At 31.0% G+C, this 23,515-nt stretch overlaps 1 protein-coding gene and 1 long non-coding RNA gene across 2 annotated transcripts in view; both read left to right on the forward strand.

Moving 5' to 3' along the window:
• Positions 1-23,515, forward strand: part of LOC108662312 — a 49,303-nt gene that overhangs the window by 6,656 nt on the left and 19,132 nt on the right. The gene's annotated exons all lie outside the window — the stretch shown is intronic.
• LOC18598594 (probable mediator of RNA polymerase II transcription subunit 26b) lies at positions 1,974-6,277 on the forward strand. The gene is made up of 9 exons (XM_007028170.2): positions 1,974-3,207; positions 3,308-3,376; positions 3,512-3,594; positions 4,410-4,462; positions 4,554-4,696; positions 4,831-4,858; positions 4,977-5,290; positions 5,365-5,455; positions 5,697-6,277. Exons 1-9 carry the CDS (start codon positions 2,731-2,733, stop codon positions 5,819-5,821), a joined length of 1,383 nt encoding a protein of 460 aa, XP_007028232.2. The 5' UTR covers positions 1,974-2,730; the 3' UTR covers positions 5,822-6,277.

A 23,515-nucleotide genomic window follows, 5' to 3' on the forward strand; every position in this document is an offset into this window, starting at 1 on the left:
AGTCAAGTTTTGAGAAATTCACGAGCCATATTGATTATTTGGTTGAAATGAATATTCGTGTTGTGAAAAATTTGCTGAAATGAATTATTTTTAATTGTCTCCTTTTACTCGCTTTTAAATAGTTTAGATGGTGTCTGTTTACTCACTAGGATTATGTAATCATAATCTCACCCCTCTTCCTATCTATTTTTCAAGCTCAGGACAGTTTGTTGATAGTTGATTAAGACGAGAATTAATCTCGGAGTTGCATCTTAGAAAGTAAGGGTTCGTAGCCCTACACTTTCTTGGTCAGTTGGGAGCCCACGTGTCACTGTAAAAGTAATTTTATACCTCAGTTATCTGATTTAAAGTATGTATGAACATATTTATCTTTTACACCATGTTTTTGACTGGTTTCGGTATTTTTGAAAAAAAATGATGAAAATGCCCTTGTGAGCTAGAAAATAATATTTTATTATTTTGATTTGAAAACGATTTATAATTTCTTGAAATGCGAGATTTAATAACTGTCGCTCACCGGAAAGATGCGGAAGCTAATGTTAAGTCTTGCGGAGTTTCGATCGGCATTCGGGGTAATGAGTGCCTATCGATATGTCACAACGGTTGTCACGGGCCCGATGAGAGTTCCGGGTCGTGACAATTTTATTTTATTTTTTACCATGTGGCAATTTTCCCCGTATCATTTCCACCGCCTATCATAAAATTTTTACTTTGATGACAGAGTTAATGGCAATTAAGGTCTCTATCCAAAATAGGGCTTAATTAAGGAAAAATAACTCTATAAGAACTCAATTGAAGAAAAATAGTAATATAAATCCAATAAATGTATAAATGTTTATTTATATTTTTAATAAGGCTTTTTTAATCATATTTTTGCCATTTTTTAAAGGAGAATTTTCTACTGTTGTGGTTGTAGATGTAAAAAAAAAAAACAAAAGAAAATTGAGTAGGGCCCATATAAATAAAAGAAGGAAAAGGTAAGAATGTTATCTCAACCTTTGTTGAAATGTTGAAGATGATAAAAGGTTTTTCAAGGTTGAATCGATAAGGTCAAACCGCCATTCCTTTTGAAGAACCAAAGAGAATTCGAAAAGCCGCTAGGCTATTTTTCTTTTACCAAAATCCCCGTCTCTAATACTGGTCAAAACTCAACACGCCTCACTCATCAGTGCCCACCGTACGTTAAATTTCAAACTCGGGAGAGCAGATCTACCATGACCCTGCTGTTACTTTGTCAGCATCCGTTCCCTTCTTATTCCGGCCTTTCCGACAGAGGTAACCCACACGTGAACTGCCACGTGTTAAAAAACCGAGCACCGTAATTATTACAGGGCCTATTACATCACAGTCGTGTAAGTGTTCCATGTTACGGTTCAATACCGAGTCGCCGAGTTTTTTCTTTTTTTTTTTTCAGACAAAGGGAGATGACCCTAATGTCCGAACTCCCAACCAGACCGGTACCGAACACGACACGTTTCCAAAATGAGAAGCCGAGTCATGACTCAAAACTCGTTGTCCCAAGTCCCAACAAACTCAATCCTACTTCTCTTCCAATTTTTACAATCACTGTTTATAAATAAAACTAGCATATTATTAACATTTAGTTTCCTTTTGCGCACACATTTCCTAAAGTGATTGCTAAGACTTATTATATCTTATTATACAGTCAAATATTCAAAATTTATTAAAAATATCCTATTTCAATTATAATTGTTATTTATACTGAAAAATGTAATTTCATAAATATTTATTTGTTGTTTAAAAGGAATTAAAAGGGATATGAAAAAATAAAATATTACCTAAAGTGGATAATCGTAATATTAAATGAAATAAATTCTAAGGTAAAATGAAAAAAAGTTGACAAGATTTTGGCCACATAGACAGGTAGACAGAGGGATGGCGCCAATTGGACAATGAACAAATTCCATTGTATAACTTGGTTTTCTTTTACATCCACTATGTGATACCCCTTTTGAGTATCGAATTTCTTCTCTTTCTCTCTCTACATCAGACAAAACAAAAGTAAAAAGAGAGGGAGAGGGGGGAGAAAAAGCTCTCTTCGCCTGCCTCACGCGAAAACGTTTTCCTTTTCCCAATTTCTCTCTCTGGACATATGTGACCGATCAAGTCAAACATTGCCAAAAGCGAAAGGGAAATCAAAAAACAAAAATACCCTCTCTCACCGATCAATACCAAAATTGAAAATTTGGAAATTTGAAGGGCAGAGAGAGAGGTTTTGGGAAATAAAAAAATCTCAAGTCTTTTGCAGCACCTGGTTTTTGCTATAGCAAAGGTAGTTGGTCGCAATTTCCTTTCTTTTTTTATTGGGGTAGTTTTCCTTTTATTGTTTAGTTTTCTCCAGAAAATTCAAGGTATTTTCCAGGAAAGTTAATTTTTTTAAAGGAATCTGAGGAAAACACGAACAACCCAACTTTTTTTTCTGCCTATCTTGATTTCTTTTGTTGGTATCCTCAAATCCTATCATTAACGTAATCCATTCGATCATCCCTATCATCGTCAGAATACCCAAACTTTTACAACACCCCTAAAAATTAATAAAAAAAAAAAGAAAAAGGAAAGAAAGACCAATAATATTGAATTAGTAGTTTTGAGTTATTGATTTCGATCCTCCATGAGAAAAATCGATTTCCACTTGAATCCCATTTTTTTTATCTGAATTGGATCGAATTTGTTGTTTTGTTCTGGAAAAAAGAATTTAAAGTAAAAAGAATGGCGATGAAAGGTGTGCCATTAGAGCAGTGGAGGGATTATTTCCGGACAGCAAATTCGGACATATTTGATATAATCGATCATGCAATAACGGTGGCAGCTTTGGATTGTCCTAAAGAGTTCAGATTACGCAGAGATCAAATTGCTGAGAAGCTCTTTACTTGTAAATTCACTCGCTGTTCCGGTTGCGACCGTGTCAAGTTGGTGGTCCCTGAATACGGAGCCGATAACGGCAGAGGCTGCCGAGCAAGGTTTAAAGGAGAAGCTGATGAAGAAGATGGATGTGAGTTTTTCGAGGCAGGCGGTAGCAAAGAGAGCAAGGCTAATAGTAGCAGAGATGATCCTTTGATTAATCAAATTGCTAGTAATTATAGCTATGGAGAGGCCGAGGCTTTGACTGACGAAATTGAAGAAGAGTCTATGATGGTTGGGGAAGTCTACAGGATCAAAGAGATTCTTCACAATAGTCAAGATGAGGTCTGTTTGCACTTTGGAGTTCAACATATCGCCTTCTTTGGATTTGCTTCCAGGATAATTTTTGATGCATACCTTCTTTTGTTATTGATGTTTCTTGCAGTCTGATTCTGTGTTGTTCGATTCATTGAGGCGACTTCAGTTAATGGCTTTGACTGTGGATATTTTAAAGGTTGATTGAAAGCTTTTCCACTCTTTTGAATTGGTTTTAGCCTCTCTCTTTTTTTTTTTTTTTCCTTTTTTGTTACTCTGCTCATATTGCTTGGACTGAAACATGGTAATCTGTTTTGTTTTCTTCCCTTTTCAGGCAACTGGGATTGGAAAGGCTGTTAATCGTGTCAGGAAGCATTCATCGAAGCAGATTCGTCATCTTGCACAAACTCTCATCGAGTATGACTTTATTCCCTGTACCTTCATTGAAATTGAATGTTTCTTTCTTTTGTGTGATAAACATGAATAATATGTGCTGAATTGATTTTACTTTTAGGAAAAAAACTTGCAATTTGGTTTCTACTTACCTGGCATTCAAAACTGAATTTGCTTTATATGTATTATTACCCGTCTTTTATGTCTTTCACGGCGTTGCAAGATTGCCTGTCTCTACAGATTACCGAGCAAAAGAACTGATTCTGCAATTCATCTGAATCGTTGCGTGTATTCCATAAATTCAGCTTCATAATTGACAATCAAAGATTAGGTGTTTGTGGAACTGTTGGCTTTCTCTGAATAGCATATATTGATTTTTGCTCGGTCTATATTCACCATTAGTATCATTGTTACTGCAGACGTCAACAACTTTACTAGTAGAACAGCCTACTGTAGTTTCTTCTCAGTTATTAATACTTGCGCCTCCATTTGCTGTGCTTTATCTTCACATCTGTTGGACAACTAGGCTGATTATGTGTTGTTTTGCCTCTTCAATCTGTTAATATACAAATTAGTGGACCGCTTGGATGGTATAGATAGATGGTTGTGCGCTTAGTTTCAGCTTCATTGCAAACATACTGAAATTGGATCACTCAGCATTCCTTTTATGAATGATTGGTGGCTTACCGAACACATCTCTGAAGCCTTAAATGATGCTAGGCTTGTCTGATTCCTTGACCTAAGCATATTAATTGCTTTTTCACTGTAGTACAAATTTATTGTTTTATAATTGTCTAGACTGTAAGATGCACTTTTTCACCCAGTTTTGTGGATTGCAGTGGTTGGAAGGAATTGGTGGATGAGTGGGTTAATGCTGCAAAGGCTATTGCTGGTAAGAACCAGTTTACCAGTATTGTTAATTCATGGAAATATGCGTTACTTCTTTTCCCCTTTTTTATTAATTCTTGAATTTGTGAATAAAGAGGGTACCCCAGAATCTGTGAATCCATCTGTTCTTGATAATGAAGAGGAAAAAGAAGAAGAAGAAGAAGAAGGGCTTCCATCTCCTCCTTTAGATGTAGGAGCTTTCTTTGCTACTCAACCTACATCAATGGAGCTCTCACAGGTAAAAGAAGTTAATTTTTTTCATCTGTTATTTTTTGCATTCATTCATATATGAACTTCTTCTTGTTATTATGCTTGTGGACTGATTGGAGCTTTTTTTATTTTTCCTCATCACTGGTGCTGCATTATGTGAAGTTTTTTGACGGCATGGATGATGATGGAAGTGAGTTGAATTTGCTACTTCTAATGCTTTTCTTAGATAGCTTTTGCCATTTGGTTTTTCTCTATTTGAATACCCCACTTCTTAGATTCATGAATATTATCCGTGAATGTTGTTTCAGATCCTCGCAACAGTGGAGAATTCATCAAGAACCTGGACAACAGAAGAAAACCTTCACAGGAGAACCAAAATGTGTCAAAAAGGAAACAGCAGACTTCAAGTGAAGCAGTTCTGCTCACCAAGGATGACAAGAGTCGACAAATGAAGAGACAAGAACCTGTTGACAACCCTAATAACAAGCCCCAGAGAAAAAATATGGGGTCTGGGAGACCTCCAAAACATGATATGGAGCAAAAGGCCAACTTTGAATCAAAGTTGCTGCTGAAATCAGATAAGATGGCTGTTCCAAAGAAGCCTCTCAGCAGTCAACAAGATGTAAGTGCAGGATGTTTCTGTACTTAGAATATGCACCTTCAAAATCTTTTTCTGATCACTGCTTCTTTAATCAGAAATTCAAGACTTCAGATGACATTGCTGTCCAGCGAAAGCTTGAGGCCACAAAAAGGAAGCTTCAAGAGCGATATCAACAGGCTGAGAATGGTTTGTCTCTTCCCCTCTAAATTCTGTACGAGTCCTCTATAGTATGATTAAAAATGTCTTAAATTTAATATTTTCCTTGTGCAAGTGAGATACTAGGTTGCCGAGGAACTGATTTATGTTTGATTTAAATGACAAATTACTAAGTTGATACTGCCTCGAAATTTAATTACAACTTCCCACTCAACTGTGGTTGCATCAATCTGCCAAGAACTGCTCTGATAGTGGTTTCTGTCTTTAACAGCCAAGAGGAAGCGGACAATACAGGTAATGGAGTTGCATGACCTTCCAAAGCAAGGGTCTGTCCCAAAAAATGCATATATGAAACCTGGGAACCATAATCGGCAGTGGGTAAATGGAAGGAGATAGTGTCATTTGGAAGAGTGGTGTGGATAGCCTTCATAGTTTCTTCCATTTTGCAAATTATGTGGAAGAATACCAATAATAAACAGGTGCAGAGTGACCGGAGCCACTTCAGCAATCAATAATAAGAATTCTTTTCAGTGATGGTAGCGCTGTGAAGCTACAGAAGGGACATTCTCAAATCAAACTTTTGAGTCTGTCTTACATTTTGAAACTTTTAAGGTATAGGGACTTTTTCTTTTGCTGATTAGATAGGAAGTATAGGATGGGTAAATTACACATTTGGAGACTGAATTCTTGAAGCAATGCTTGAACGTATCTCTGTATAGAATCCTGATTTTTAGCGCACCCCTTTGATTGACATCTCAACATTCTTTTTCCTCATAATTAACACCTGAATTTACTTGGAATAACTGTTTCGTAGTGAAATGATAGTGATCAGTTCTAATCTCTGTTGTTTTTCTTTATCGAGTGGAAAAGGAAGAGCACACGCGTGCATACAGACACAAGTGAGATTTAAGTCCATGGAATAGGTGTAAGCTGTTTTGACATGGTGTAACATCTTGAATTTTGATGTAATGAGCTATACCCAATTTTGTCCTGAGTTTGGTTGTAGACCACCCCACAAATTTTCTAACTTATCACTAGAAACTTAGCCAGCTGTGTTAACAAAGAAAAAGAGCACTTCTGGCATCTCAATACTGTAAATAGTTATTGTATTTGGAATCTCAATCTCAAGTGTCTTTTATAGAATTCATTTCTTTAAATAAACATGTTACTAATCACCTAAGTTAATTTATGACATCATTTTTACTTCACCACCCATATGTATTATAAAAATCCTTATCCTAATATACTATATGTAGTGGAGATATGGTATTAAAAATTTCACTAGTAGATTTATATGCTTACTATTTGTCTATATAATTGTAAATAAGGAAATCAACATTGATTTAGAAGTATGAAATCTTCTTTAGTGTACCACCCATATCTATTATAAAATTCCGTATCTTATCATAATTAATATACTAAATATAAAGATATATAGATATATTGGAGATATGGTATTAAAAATTTCACTAGTAGATTTATATCCGTACTATTTTCTATATTATTGTAAATAAGGAAATCAACATTGATTTATAAGTGTTTATAAATCCGTTCGAGTTTCAGTCAGTCTTATCAAGTTTTTAACTTTTTAAAGTAAAATATAAATCTGACTCAATGCATTCATTTAGTTATTATTTTATTATTAAAATAATAAAATGTCATTCTATTTTAAATTTTAATTAAAAATTAATGAAAATTAAATTTTATTTAATAAATTAATCAGGTTTGATTAAATCAGACTTAAACCTAAAAAATTGTAACAAACCTTACCCATGGTTGGTCGACCTTGTTGACTTGGATAAATAACTCAATTTATAGACACCTATATATTAATTTTTTAATTTAATAAACATAAAAAATATATAAATATATTATAGCATTTTTATATTATATTGTCTATGGGTTGGACAAAAAAAATCTTTTTGTATGAATATATTAAAAGAAAAACAAATAGAAACCTAGTATTAGGTTGACTGGCATGAATTAGCTCCATCAGCCTTAGTACCAGAATGCTAATTGCGTCACCTAATAGGGCAAGTACACATGTATTAAATTGTTTGATAGGAGTGAATATTTATCACATAAAAGCATGATTTAACTGGTAAAAGCAGGGAGTGATAAGAATGGAAGTAGTAGTCTATTCTCATTGACAACCTCCGTTCCTCCTCTTCCACTGCCTCTCCACTTCCATATTTCACAATTTTTTTTTATTTTAAAAAAGAATCTCCACTCATTAATGTTTTTCCATTTTTGTCTTCTTTTCCACACATGGGAGCTTGATGGGTTGGATTTTCTATAAATAAATATTATCATTAAAAATAGTATTTGATCCACTTAATATTATTATTTTTTTCGTTTTTAATAAACCAATAAATAAAACACTTAACTTTATTAAACTAAAACGTAAGTTCAAAGTAAATCGAATAAATAAATCAAAGAAAAAAGATGATGTAAAATGATATAATATTCCTTGTAAAGAGTGAAATGAAAATATAAAAAATCCCATTAAATACATGTTAATACTTTTTGAAAAAAAAATTGATTTATAAATTCGTATAAGTTTTGAATTTTAAAGATACAATGCTTTACTTTCATTGTTGTAATCGAAAAGCTCTTTAATAAGTATAAGCTGCCAAGCACACATTCTACAATTTGTGTCTTCTCCTCTAAAAGAGGAATGGAATTCGAATTTCACCTCTCTAAAAATTAAAAAAGATATAATATTTTTAAATTATTTTAAAAAATTTAAATAAATTTTATTCTTTTATTACATTCAATTAAATTTTTATATTTTTATTTCGAGTCAAATAAATCCTTATGATTAATAATTAACTAATATTAATAAAAATGTCACTTATTATTTTTTATACCATGTGATATTGACATAGAAAGTAAAAATGTAATGTGATGATATTATAATGCCATGTCAACATGCCGCTTTATTATTTACTATAACATATCAATAAGCTACATTAATATTACGTGACATAAAATGATAAATAAAAATTTAATTAATAATAATTAATTATAAGTGTTTTTATCATCTATATATATATTATGACAAATCAAAAGCTTCATTTGTTTTTTGTAAGAAGAAGAATGTTATAGATGCTAAAACTCTAGAGATCAAGTTGATGCTGGTGTGAAATTGGGAATGATGGCAAGACTTGGCAACTTGGCAACCCTACCCAAATTTCAAAAATATGGAAGATGTCTTATCAACCTATCTATCTACCTATCAAATATTCCCAAAATAGGGTTTCTGTTCATCACCACAAAAAATTAAATTTGTCTTTTTCTGACCGAATTTTTTAATTGAAAAAAGTAAAAAATTCATTGAATTTGATTTTTTTAATGAATTTTCAACAGCAAATTTTATTGAAACATTCATCTTTAGAAATTAGTCAATAATTTTATTGATTGATAAATTTGAAAAACTCGTCAAAAAAAAAGTTAACTTTTTCTAAACCCTAAATTTTAAATTTTTTTATCAAATCAATTATTAACTATGAATATTAATTTTCTCACCACGTCAACTACAAGTTATTATTATTATTTCTCATATACTCATTACTTTTATATGCTAATGTGTGTGTATATATATATATTATAAGATATAAAAGGTTACTAAATAAGGAATGCTGATGTGAATACTTGTGTAGACAATTTATTATCTACTTATTTTAGCGACACATAAAATAATTTCTAAATTAATGTTATTTGGAAAATAGATATCTAATTCAATACGTTATTTAATATCGATATATTTTTTAATCTTTCAAAATCTATCTTCCCTGTCTTTAAAATTTTTTTATCTAATTATGCTACCCATTATTCTATATGACGTCATATATCTCTTTTAGACTAAACATTTCATACCAAGAAGCACCATTAAAAGGTAAAATCCTACTTCCTCTGCCTCACTAGCCAAAATTATTAATCTTGAAACTTAGATTAAATCGGATTAATCCAAAATAAAAGCTAGGGTTAGATTTAGCGCTAAATTAAAACTTTTTTAGGGTCTAAGAAATACATATGGTAATGTAGCTTTTGAAAACCATTGTCTGATTGGAAAAAAATTCTGTTTAATATTACATTTAATTATTATTAATACATAATATATTTGGAAGCAACATGGTAATTATTTATTTATTATTAATTATTGGTGTCTATCCTTTTGAATTTATTTTTTCCAATAATTGAGTAAGTTTTTTTTTAAATTTCTTTGTGTTTATATATTACTTTAGGTGATATTTAAACCATTTGATATATATTTTCTAAAAAATTCGTAAGGTTATCTCAATTGAATACTAGCACCAAAAATTGAGTCAAAGTAAATTGAATTGTATTAAAATAAATGAGAGGTTAAGTTCCACTTTATTTGCATCTAATACACATAGGTGGGTTTATAATTGAAATGATAGGAAAGACTTATAACATAATTTCTCAACTATAAGACCTTAAGACATTAAATTCCCATAATTAGATATGAATAGTACGATATAAGATTACTAATTACATGCTACTATGTATTTACGTTAACCTGAGTTAATCGGGGACTTAATAAATGCTATATGCCCCCGTAGTCGTAGCCTTTTAGTCGGTGTCTGTAGAGTAGATATCTTCAAAGTTTTTGATCTTCTTGGGCTGCTCAGGTTGACTAGTAGAATTCTACCGCGGCAACTCAAAACACGTTTCGTCTTACCTAAACATTAATTAACTAACCACTAGGGTGCTGAATTAATACTTAATTTGATCGTTCACAATCTTATAAATCGCACGTGCTTTCCATTCTCTAACAATTTCTTTCAACCTTTTTGATTTTGATTAGATAAGTTTTCCCACTCCATATTTAATGTGCCTTACCAATGGAATTGCCCTTCTGACTTCTTGAAACCTTGACTATTTTTGTGATTATCCGAGTCAACCTAATTTTTAAAAGAAAGAAAGTCATCATCATCGTGTTCATTTTAGAAGTTTTAACGGGTCAAGTTGGATCGAGTTAGGTTTTATTGATATTTTGAAAAGCCTAAGCTTCAACTCAACGAAATCTGATCCATCTATTTAAATTTATTATTCAAATATTAAAATATTCAAAAAAAATCTTGAATTATTTAATTTTTTTAAAATTTTTATATTTTTATTACGTTCAATTAAGTTTATATATTTTTATTTTGATTTTCATAAGTCTTTATAATTAATAATCGATTAATTATCTTTAATTAAAATATTATTTATTATTTTATATCTATATAACACTGATCTGACTTCACACAATTATAAAGATGAAAATATCATATGATTATATAATTATATCACATCAATATTCATTATGATATGTCAACACTACATCAATAATTAATTAACTATTAATGTTATGTAACTTAAAATAAAAATATAAAGACTTACTTAAACCTAATGAAAGAATAAAGTTTATATGAATAGTCTTGAATAGTTTATAGACTTTTTAGATATTATGTTATTTTTTAATATTTTAAATATATTCTAAAATTAAAATTTTAATTAAATTTTATATTATATTAATATGATAATATTTTCAGGCTGAGTTCCAACCCAAGAGAAGGATGTCCAAAGCTCAGCTGAAAAACACCTGTACTCATCAAGTTACCGTAGGATAAGAATAGGAAAATGTTACGACATATTTTGTCCATATTCAAGTAGACAAAAATGTAATTGCGCTCGACTTTAATTTATTTATAATTTATGTTATTGTATTTATTCTGACATGAATAATGATTTAACAGATTGGGTTCCCAAAATTATTACAAAACATTGATGTATAGTTTTACACTAATTTTTGTTGATTAGAGAAATTTCTTACTTTACTAAAATTCAATTATTGAGAAAGAACTAGTTGGCTTATGCAATATTGTTATTGTCAATTACCTTCTAATTTTTATTTTATTATTTTATTATTTCATTATTCGCATATTTATTGCACTTGGAATGCTAGTTAATTAAGGTACTCTTTGATAATTGAAAAAATTCAACACTAAAAAAAATTAAAATATTGAATTTATGTATTTTTTTGTTTGCTATGTATATTGAAAATTAAATAGTGAATCTTTTGTAAAAGAGAGATATAATTTTATAAGAGATGTATTACAAGTATTTTGCAATAGTGAAAGTTTAAAAGAAAAGAATAAATGTTAAAAAGAAATGTAATATTTATGTAATTAAATAACATTCTTTCCAAAAATAAAATTGACTAAATACTTTAAGTGTTTGTTCGGCCTTGATTGTTGACACTTGGGTTTTCTAGTATGGAGGAATAGACCAGAATTGATGGTGCAGTTGAGATGGGACCAAAATCTTTAGCTTTCTAACAGTCATGGAGACGGGCATGTGGTTACATCTCATAGGAATAGTAGGTGACTTTTGATTTTTTCTTTTAATCTTTTCACCCATATCTTTTCTGACAAATGGTCTCCTCTTTTTTCTTCTTTTATTTTCCTACACTTTTTTTTTTATATAATGATTGTTAGACAAATCTATAGATCCACAATTTTAGATTATTCAAGGACCGCACTTGAGTTTAGAATAAAAGCTTGACTTAATCCATAATTCATTGTTATAAAATATGATACATTTTGTTTTATTTATTATTTTTTAAAAGGTATGTTTTTGTTGATATTAAAAACAATAAACAAAAAACCATAATGTAGTTGGCTTATTAATGTACATAAGAAATAGAAAAAGAAATAATAACCCCAAGACATTTTGGAGAAGCTAGATATGGCAATGTGTAGCTACTTAAATAAGCATTACAGAAAGGGGCGGCTGACTCAAAGACAAAAAGATAAGGATTAAAAAATTTTAAAATTAGTATATTGAATTTAATCAACAATTAAAATATTGATAATAAAAAATAATTTTATATAATATGTCAATTAAGAAAAGAAAGATTTATAATAATTCTTTAAAAAAGTTGTGCTTGATCATGTTTTCTAGATTCAAATTCATAAATTATTGATTATATAATAAAAAAGTCTATTTCTTTATGATTGAATCTTGGATGTTTTAAGCTTTTTCAAAAGACGTCACTACCAAAAAACAGCCTTTTTTCAATTGAATTTTTCATTGGAAAAAGGCTGATTTTTGTTGGAAAAGCCTTTTTTCAACGGATTTTTAGCAGCCTCGTCGGTAATACTTTCCGTTAAAAATTCGTTGAAAATTTACAACAAAAAATTTTGTTGAAAAAAATCTGATTTTTGTAGGCTATCTTATTAGATTTCCATTCGAAATTTTCAACGGATTTCAAATGGAATTTTCCGTTGGGGAGGAAATTCCAACGGAAAATTTCGTTGGAAATAATTTCGTTGGAAATGCTTTTTCAACGGAAATTAATTTATTAAATTTTAATTGCATATCCTTCTATTAATGCTTTTCCAACAAAAATTATCAATTTTCATTTCGATAATAAAATATTCATTCACATCCACATTTGACTTTCAAAATATATAAAAGAAACACACATTAAAAATCAAGATTCAAAGTCAAATTCATACAATTAAAAATTTCCCTAACACACAATGTTTAAAAAGTTCAACACATATGAATATAAAGCTAAAATTGTTATTAAATAGCTATACTAAAATTGCCTGACTAGTTTCTGATAAGGCATTGCATGACTAGTTGATAGGCATTGCGTGATTAGTTTCTGATAAGGCATTGCGTGACTTGTTAGTAAGGCATTGCATGACTAGTTAGTAAAGCATTGTGTGACTTAAGCATTACTTAAAAATCAATCACACAATGCCTAAAAACCAGTCACGTAATGCCTAAAACCAATCACGTAATACCTAAAAATCAGTCACGCAGTGATTAAGTTACGAAATGCTTAAAAACCAGTTTCGTAATATTTAAAAACCAATCTAATCAATTTCAATTCCTTAACTTTGAGATTCTATGAATAAACCAATAAACTCAAAAACCTGAAACACGTACTTCTTTTTTTTGCAAAGCCATGAAATTGTGTATTTCGTAAAAGATAGGTTACAAAACTCCATAACCCTTCAAAGCAAGACAAAATAAATCCCTATCGGGAGGGCCTTGCTCATTCCCTTATGCAAAAACAAAATATACTTTCTTTACAAAATATTCCTTGAACAATTTCAATTCAAAATCTCATAAAAAAATCAAAATCTTCAGCAAACATGCTTAACAATAATCCAAATCCCAGAAACAACAAAATCGTGAACCACTCTAAAACCCATCAAACATACTTCAACCATTTCTTTTCCCTAAGCCCATCATCTTAACCAATCTGATCCAACTCATCAACACAGGCAGCTCCATCGCAGAACACGTTTCGAAACAAGTCATCATCAAAAAGCATTCAATTACCAAATTCATCATGCTGCCTGCAATCACCATAGAAGAGTAAAATCGCTGTTCATCGTCCTTCAGAACCTCAAGATCCACTATCTAAAAAAATAAAATAAAATAAAAAAGAACTTGATGTCATCTTTGAATGGCGAGATAGACAGTATTTGACCAGAGAGAGAAATCGATATTTAATTTTAAAATTTTTGTCTGGATGGCGAGATAGAGAAACTGAAACCATTTTAATTTGTATGAAATTGTTTAAAGAGTATTGTTGTCAAGTCATGTCAAAAATTGGCTAAAAATAGTTAAAATTATAAAAAATGATATTTTTGAATCGAGCTTACGAGGAAGGTTATTTCTCACAATTTTCTGAAATTAATAACCCTCTGTTTCTCCCCTTTAGGGATGTAAACATCCATAACCACACCAAGCTGGTCAAAACCTTCTTTGATGTCTTCCCAAGAGATTCTTGCCTTCAAATTATCAACAATTGTCGTAAATAAACAATTTTGGTTTGCAGAGTAGACAGAAATGGAATAGAATAACTATTTTGTAAGAATATAATGGAATGACTATTATACAGTTTGGTACAGTGAATGGAATAAGGCAGAAATTGCTATTATGACTTATTACAATGTTTGGTTAGTACAAATAACCTTAAAATAAGAAAGGAATAGGTGATAAAAAGATAAAAATACCTTTTATTTTATTAGCATTTGTTTTCATTAAAAACAAAATTATCCTTACTATAATTTAAATAGATATTTATCTCAAAAGACAAAATTATCGATAATTACATTTTATCACATATTTATCCCAAATGCAAAAAATAATTATAAATTACTCACAGTTTTCCAAATGGACAAAATTACTCTCGACTATAATTTAATCACTTTATTATCCTAAATGTCAATTGAATTTTGTGTATAGATGTTTATTTTTAATCAATTCTTCACATATTGTGGATCATTTTCAAAATATTGTTTAGAGGAAATATTAGAGAAAAAAACAAAAAAACTAGTAGAAATAGAAAATCATATAGAGGCAAATAGAATTATTTATATAAGCAAGATCTCATAATTAATTGAATTCTTGGGAAGTTTTTTTTTTATACGTATAAAGGGACTATATTTCACCAATTTAATTAGTAGGACAATCAACAAGAACTGCATTCGTTGCCACAAAGGATTTTCTGAATAAAATTTACATGTGAAACAAACCTAAACATTTGAATTTGACACAAGAATATACAAGCATCGATCAAAAATTGAACAGTGTAATAATTCAAGAAATGACTATGGCAATAAGTAGTCAAAAAGCTTTTTATTTTGGTGTCACATCTGATCTTGAAATGCACTTCATTTCCATCCTACAATCATAGCAGGGCATGAACGCATGATCAATGAGGAACTAAGAGGGAGGTGAAGGCAGAGTTAAAATTGAATAAGCCTAAATTTACACTATAAAAGAACAGCGATGTGATGATGATTAATTAAAACCTGAATTAATCCAGTAAGCAAAGATAACCTTATCCTTCACAAGCACTGATGGAGACGAACATGACAAGAGGAAACTATCTACAAATCACGCTGCTTACAAAGGAGTGAAAGAAAAAAAAAAAACTTGAAATCTAACCATTTCATTGCAACATTGGGAAAGATAACATTCATAAAAGTTTTTTTACTGCATTTATATTCATTATGCTCTCTTAGCACTTAAGAGTGATCGAATCGTAGTAAAGAACCAAAATTTGTATAATTGTCCAAAATCTAATTTCAAGGCCTAGCTTCACTCCCAATCCCATAGGAGATGCAAAATAATGGAGAACAGAAAAGCAATCAACGCAAATTTGGGTCAACAATGTAACAAAAATGAGCCCATTGAGGAGCCAAACTACAGAGGTTTGGCACGTGGCGTCTACGAGTTAAAGGCTTGAGAACAGAACTGATGTAAGGCCTGGCGTCATTCGAACCCACCGCTTTGACCTTTATAGTGGCGTGTAGGTCCCACGCGTTTGGACCCGATTCGTTGGAAAATCATATTTTTTTTTCTTTTCTTTTAAGCACATTTTTCTTTTTTGGTTTTATTTTTTTAATGACAATAATTTTCTTTTTAATTTTCTAACTCTCTATGCCAGCGTTTAATTTTCTTACTTTCTTGCTTTCTTTTAATTGGAGTAATTTTCTAAATTTTTTTCATTTTTTTCTGAATCTCAAAAAAAAAAAAAAATGAAGATCTAAAAATCCTAGATCTAGATTTTGTTTTTGAAATATGGTGAAAATTAATCTGTGGGTGTGTGAAAGGAAGAGATAGAAAAAGGAAAAAGATATCACAATTAATTGTTTTCTTAAAAAAGAGAAAAAGAAAAACGAAAAGATTTTTGTCAAATTAAACAAATTAAAAGGTAGTTGAAGGTAGAGGTAAGCGATTAATTCGATAAGAAAATTCAATTAACCAGCTTAACTCACTTTCCTTAGATTATTAACCGAATCCAATGAACGAACTTTCTTCCTTAATCGACTTTATCAATCAATTTTAGTTAGTTAAGTCAATTTTTTTAGAGAAATTATTGATATTATATTTGCTTTATGATTAATGTAACCTTATTTTTGAAAAAAATAATTGTTTATTTATTTATTTTTTTCAGATTTCAATATGAGATCTGAAAAATTACGTGGAAGATGTTGTCATTGTCAAGAATTTGATCTTTTTTTTAGTGATCTTTTATTTTAAGGTCACTTTTCATGAATGGTCCATCATAAGTTTGGTAAGAGTAGAAAGAAAGGATAAGAAAGAGGAAGAATGAGCAAGCATCGCAACACACCTTTATCATCCAAATCCATCCTATTGTCGGCAAGTCAAGATTCTACGTCTATGTCATTGAGTTTTATCCTTTCTCACAGTCGTAATTGAATGGTATATTATTAATTACAAATTTAAATTTTAAAATGCAAAATCAAAAGCATTAACAAAAATGGAATGGAAAAAAAAATTATTGAATGGAAATATGAAAGCTATGCAATATAGAAGACTCATTCCTCTTTAATATTTCATTGTCATAATTTTAATAATACCTTGTCATTACTAAAGAAGACAATTAGATTTTTCTTTGACATTATGCAACCATTACTTACCTCCTATTTTTTTTATTGAGAATAACAAGAAGAGTCAAAGATGGACTTGTATTTATGTAGTATAATAGTAATCATAGACAATCATATTGGATAAAATTATTATTTTTATTATTCTCACACTCATAATCTATGCCATCAATTACGTGAGAGAAAATAAGTCATCAAATTGTCAAGAGGAGTAATCAAAATTTAACGTTTATTTAAACACATTCTTTTATTTATTTGCAAATCAAGAGGCAACATCGTTCAAAAAAAAAAAAAACAAAAAACAAGAGGCATCAAAAAAAAAAAAAAGAATACTAGACTACTTTATTTTATTTATAAAAGGAAATAATAGCATGCCTGCCAAGAGTGGTCATTTTCTATATTTAAGCAATCGGAGACTTTCTATTTTTTGGTAAAATTCTCTTAATTTCTGCTTAGGAGGAAATCACCATTCATAGCAATCAACCAAACATCAGAACATTAAACTAACCCCAACATTTTTTTTGGCACAATTATCAAATAAATAAGGGTAAAATACCCTTACCTCATAAATTTTAATCAAAATTACACGAAAGTTTATTAATTTTCGAAATAGATACTTTGTTTCAAAAAAATATTTTCTGTTGGACACGTAGGTCTAGCCGTTAGTCAACTGTTAATATTTTTGTCAACTTGTTGACGTGACAAAAGTAAAAAGATAATTTTATCCTTGATTAATTTTTTTAATTACTATTATATAATTTTATTATTTAAAAAAAGGGCTCCCTATTTGGGAAGCATTGATGCTCCTTTTTTTTTAAAAAATTTAAATAATTAATAATTTTTTAAATTAATAAAAAAAGAAAGAGCATTTTAGTCTTTTCACAATTTCTGTTAAGTGTGTTTGCACACTTGAGGCGGAATGTCCATTTTATAAACTAATAAATTTTAGTGTAATTTTGATCAAAACTTATAAGAGGAAGGATATTTTACCCAATAAATAAAGACAACACAATAAAATGAAATCATCAGAGAAACAAAAATATAACTAAAAGTCTGAAATCACTCGACAACAAATTAATAGTTCCAAGATCCAACATGCAACAACAAATCACAAGTCAACTACAAATATTAAAAAGTTTTCAAAAATAAAACAAGTCAACATGTCAATTATCAAATATTAACAAGTTAAAAAGTAAAGAACTTATCAATTGACTGACAGTAAACAAAACATCTTTTGATTTCTAAAGAAAATCCTTGTTTTATCATCATTCATCAATCAATAATTGACTCCAAAGTAATTTTAGAAAGATTTAAAAATGTATAGACAAAAATAACAAAACTAAAGACACAAAAAATGAAAGAAAATAAAGGAATAATAACTTAAAAAAAAAGGAAAGATTGAATAGTTTGTATGTTTAAAATATTACTATGCCAACATTTCCAACTTCTTAAATATTAACAAGCTAAAAGGTAAAGAACTTGTCAACTAACAGATTCATAGTGAACAAAACATCTTCTAATTTATGAAGATAACCCCTTTTTTATCATCATTTATCAATAAATAATTGGCTCCAAAGCAATTCTTGAAATATCTACAAATGCATAAACAGAAATAAAAAATATAAAGATAAACAAAAATGAAAGAAAATTAAGAAATAAGAGCTTTAAAAAAAAAGAAAGATTAAATAGTATGTATATTTAAAATATTACCTAAATTGATTTCTCTAGTTCCTCAATTTTTTCCTCAAAGCAAAATGTAATGGTTCCTGTAATCAATCTTGCGCACAAATAAGAGATTGTACAAACTTAGGAGTTAAGGAACTCCTATATGCATTAAGAACTCAACCACCAATGCTGAATGCAGATTTCGAAGCAATTGTCAATATAGGCATTGCCAAAACATGTCGAGCCAATTGGGAAAGAATGGGAAATCTAGGATTATTTACTTTCCACCTGTCACGACCCAAATTTAGGGGGTCCGTGACAAGCGCAAGAGCTTAGCAGGTAAGCCCATTAGACTTGAGCAAGACTCAAAATCCAAAATCATATAACATAAGCCAAGGGATTTGATAATCAAATATTTATAATAAATTCCAATATAAATACATTATCCCTAGCACATAGTTTATACAAATCTTCAAAAAGTCATACATTGGCCAATCAAGGCGAGTTCGTACATAGCAACTTTTAACACACAACACATCGTGGCACTCACTGCCTACACACATTGTCCACAACAGAAGACTTCAACCGACTCAGCGAAGTGACCAAAACGAAGAACCTATTGGATGCCAAAATCAATCTATTGTTGGAGGACCTTTACCACTCAACTCTATGACCTATTTATCTTCACATGGTATACAAATGGGTGAGTACCATAATACTCAATGAGTGGTGCAGATAAACAAAATCATATATATTTATAGCAAACACATATATAAAATATATGCACCTACTGTGCATCTACATGTTTTAGCAAACATCTCCTAGTACAGCGCATATCATTATCCCTAAGGTCTCCAATGTGAGAGCATATCACCATCCTCAATGTCTCCAAAGATTATCACACATAACATTAGGCTTACTTTTGAAGCCAGTCAACGTTATTCAAATCATTCTCCATGGCACACACGAGTCGCCGGAGTATCACATCAGAATCATATCACATTGATCTAAGCCTTTCCATGGCTATCTCACATCATATACAAATCAAATCAATGAGTGGTCTTCCTTTGGACATAGTTAGATCACGCTTGGTGGCCAACCGACGGAGAATCAGATCATGCTTAGGGCAAAGCCGCCAGTGGAGAAATAGATCACACATGTGTTGAAGTAGCTGGCGGAGAAATAGACCACGCATGTGTTGAAGTAGCTGGCGGAGAAATAAATCACGCACGTGCCAAAGTAATGGGCATATAACATATCATGCACAACACCGAAGCAACTGACGGAGAACAGATCATCGACTGGAGTAATCTCTCGACGTCGGCATTGACTAGAGTAATTTCAACGGATGGCATCAAAGCACTACAAGCGAGAATCACAAGTGGAATTAGTGCCATTGTCCCTACTTATCACCATCCCTACAAGTACACATATAGTCACAAGGGGACAGAAATCCACTTAACCACAAATCAGATCAACGTTCGGAATTCATCTCTCGGATGGAAGCACAAATCCACAAATAAGACCATCTTGCCTTAACCATTCACAATTTCCTTATCAAACCTTAATTCATATTTATTGAGCTTCAATCGTCTTAAGCTCGATTAGGTTCTAAATGCCTTTAAGTCTCCAAGGTATCATTTAATAAAATCGTCTTAACATATCATTCACCTAGGGTAATCTACTCTTAGGGGTTCATTAAAGCCTGTAGACATCCTAGCTAGGTATACACAGCATAAGCCACCCATGTGGTTCACATCACAGCACACAATCACACATAATTCACATATATACATATACACATATATTGTTCTCTAGCCTATATTCATTCATCTAGGCATACATATTTCATTCTAATACCAGTGCAGCGCATCTTCCATACGTCATGCATTACATGCATATTAAATTAAACCCACTCACAATGACAAATTAGAGGTATTCCCAACCAAGCTTCGATCCTTAGCCTCTAATCATCGTTTAGCTTACCAAAGAGTTGACTTAACTTCATTTTCCCCTTCAAACACATTAGAACATCAAAATGTTAATTATTCCTAGCTTTCGAAAAATACTAGCTTTTACAAAATTAACTAAATCTTAGCAATCCAACCAGTTGAGCTCAAATCTTTAATTAACAAGCTAAACCCACACCTTAGAAGCTAGATTGTGTGAGTCTTAGCTCCATAGTCTCCAATCCAAGCCAAGGAGGGAAATATACCAAATTTGGAGAAAATCATATTTTGAAGTTATTAACCGATTAAATCAAAAAATAATCGATAAAAACATTAAATCTTACCTTCAGAATAGTTTCCCAAGCTCCAAATGGCCCCAAAAGACTTAGAAATTCAATTTAGGGGTTAAGGTTTTAGGTTTCTAGAGAGAGAAAGGAAGAGAAAAAGTTGAAAGAAAGAGATAGGGCGAAATGGACTGAACCCTTTTTTATATTTGCCTTCTGTCTGTGATGTATTGATACATTTGGCAATGAATCAATATATTTGTCTTAATTTCGAATGAATGTATGGATACATTTCAAGCAGAATGGTCATGGGTTCTTTCGGCTTCAAATGTATCGATACATTGAATCAGTGTATCGATACATGTTCATCCTTTGCCAAATCTATCGATACATCCTTAAATGTATCAATAGAATTCCTCCAGAACACCTCGTGTTGTTTTTCTGGCCAAGAATGTATCGATACATAGGGAGATGTATCAATACTTTCACCTGTGTAGGCAGTTCTGAGCTTCCCAAAAACTCTAAAAATCCAAATTTAACACCCCAATATTGTTCTCGGTTAATATTACACCGTAAACCATTCATTTAACTCAATCCCATACACATAAATTCATAAACATAACATCAAACCTTGATCAAAACCTCAAACAATGGGATTTATCACATATTTCCTCAAAGTTTTGCCTAAGTGTCAATATATACACTCTTAAACACTAGGCATACATATGATATCATCAAAGTCTTTAAGACTCCACATATTTCATAAATCATTCTTTAGTTTACTTAATTTACATAAAAAATTGGGGGTGTTACACCACCAGTCCAAAACATTGAAATCCTCATCATCCTCATCATGATCATTAAATGCTTCACTCAAATACTTATCCAATTTTTTTTTTCCTCCACACATCCATTTTCAATCCTAAACTTCTTGAAATCTTAGTTGGTAACCTTTTCTTCTTCTGATGTGGGTTAGGGTCACTAGTGCATTGAGTTGGTTGGCTCATTTGGCTATTATCACTCACATGCTTGATTATAAGGGCTGCATTATTTTCTTATAATGATTGAACAATTCCAATATTGTTTCCCCTAATTTTTTTTAGGTTAAATTATGTAATTACTCCCTATACTCTACAAAAGTATGGATTTAGTTCTTGTACAATAATTTGTGTAAATTGGATCCTTATACTTTGTCAATTTGTTAGTTTTAATCCCTAATTCTAACACTATTAAATTTAACTATTAAGTATGCTGACATGGTGCTTTGACTAAGCTGATGTGGTGTTGACTATATGTTGATGTGGCGAGGTTGTGCTGACGTGGCATTGATTGGACTGATAATAGTTTTTATTGATGTGGCAGATGCTGATGTGGCAATTATTGATGTGGTAATAAAAATGTGATGTGGAAACACTTCAAATTTTAATCTAAAATACCCTAACCTTAAATTAAATAAAACCATATTAAAAAACTAATTAAGAGAAAAAGAAGAGAAAAAAACAACGAAAAAGAGGAATCTAGAGAGGGAGAATTGTGTGAATCAGGAATTTAAGATAGAAAAAAGTATTGGAAGGAAGAATCACGACAGTACTTGGAAAGGATCAGTGCACTGACTTTTTGACAAACCTAAGACCTCTTAAACATATTCCCTCACAATAAAAATAGAAACTTGTCACGGCCCAAATCTCGGGCCATGACCGGCACAAGAGCCCAATAGGCATAGCCCACTAGGCCCTAGCAAGCCTTCTTGTATAAACCTGTACATTAGCCCATTTATCATTCATATTCCCTTTTTAAGATCTATAACTCATAATGTTCAAATAACAACTTCATTGAAATCAATTCATAAAATCCAAGCTTATACCCATAATGGTATTTATCAATCATAATATACATAAATAGTTTACCAAATGATTTTTAGCAAATTACATCCAGTTTACATGTACACATTCAAAGACTCTAACCGTCAGCGAAGTGACTCTGGGCGTGGGTGCTAACACTTAGTATCATGGCAAACCTACCAAACAATGGATAGGGAGGATAACCTCGTTCTAGGATCCAATCACCTTTTACTCAGAAACCTAAAACATGAAGTTTAAAAAAAAAGTGAGTATAAACCCAGTGAGTGAACATAGGAAGGGAACAAGCGACGATAAGGAAAGTTTAAAAAATCATGATGCACTTAGATTCAAAAATAATGCAATTTAGTTTTGTCACGACCCGGAACTCCCATCGGGCCCGTGACAACAGCCGCGATGTCCCGATAAGCACTCATTACCCCGAATGCCGATCGAAACTACTCAAGGCTTAGCATCAACTTCCGCATCTCCCCGGTGAGCGACAGTTATTAAATCTCGCATTTCAAGAAATCATAAGTTGTTTCCAACTCAAAACAATAAAAATATTATTTTTTAGCTCACTAGGGCATTTTCATCATTTTTTTTTGAAATTTTGAAATCTGTAAAAATGTAATATGTAAGTGGAAACACGTATTTCATGATTTAAATTAAATTTTGAAGTCTAAAACATTCGTTTAAAGTAAAATTATAGCTATTTGAATATAATAAAAACATTAAATAAAATATTCTATTTTCTTAAAACACAATATTTTCAAAGTCTTCCTAAAATAACTTTTGTAGCGTAAGAGTAAAATAAATTTATTCATATAGTAATAAAGATAATTAAAGTATGAAATTTCGTTTACAGTGACACGTGGGCCCCCAACTAACCAAGAAGGTGTAG

This window comes from Theobroma cacao, chromosome 5 (genome assembly GCF_000208745.1).
Source record: "Theobroma cacao cultivar B97-61/B2 chromosome 5, Criollo_cocoa_genome_V2, whole genome shotgun sequence".
In the NCBI taxonomy this organism is placed as follows: Eukaryota; Viridiplantae; Streptophyta; class Magnoliopsida; order Malvales; family Malvaceae; genus Theobroma; species Theobroma cacao.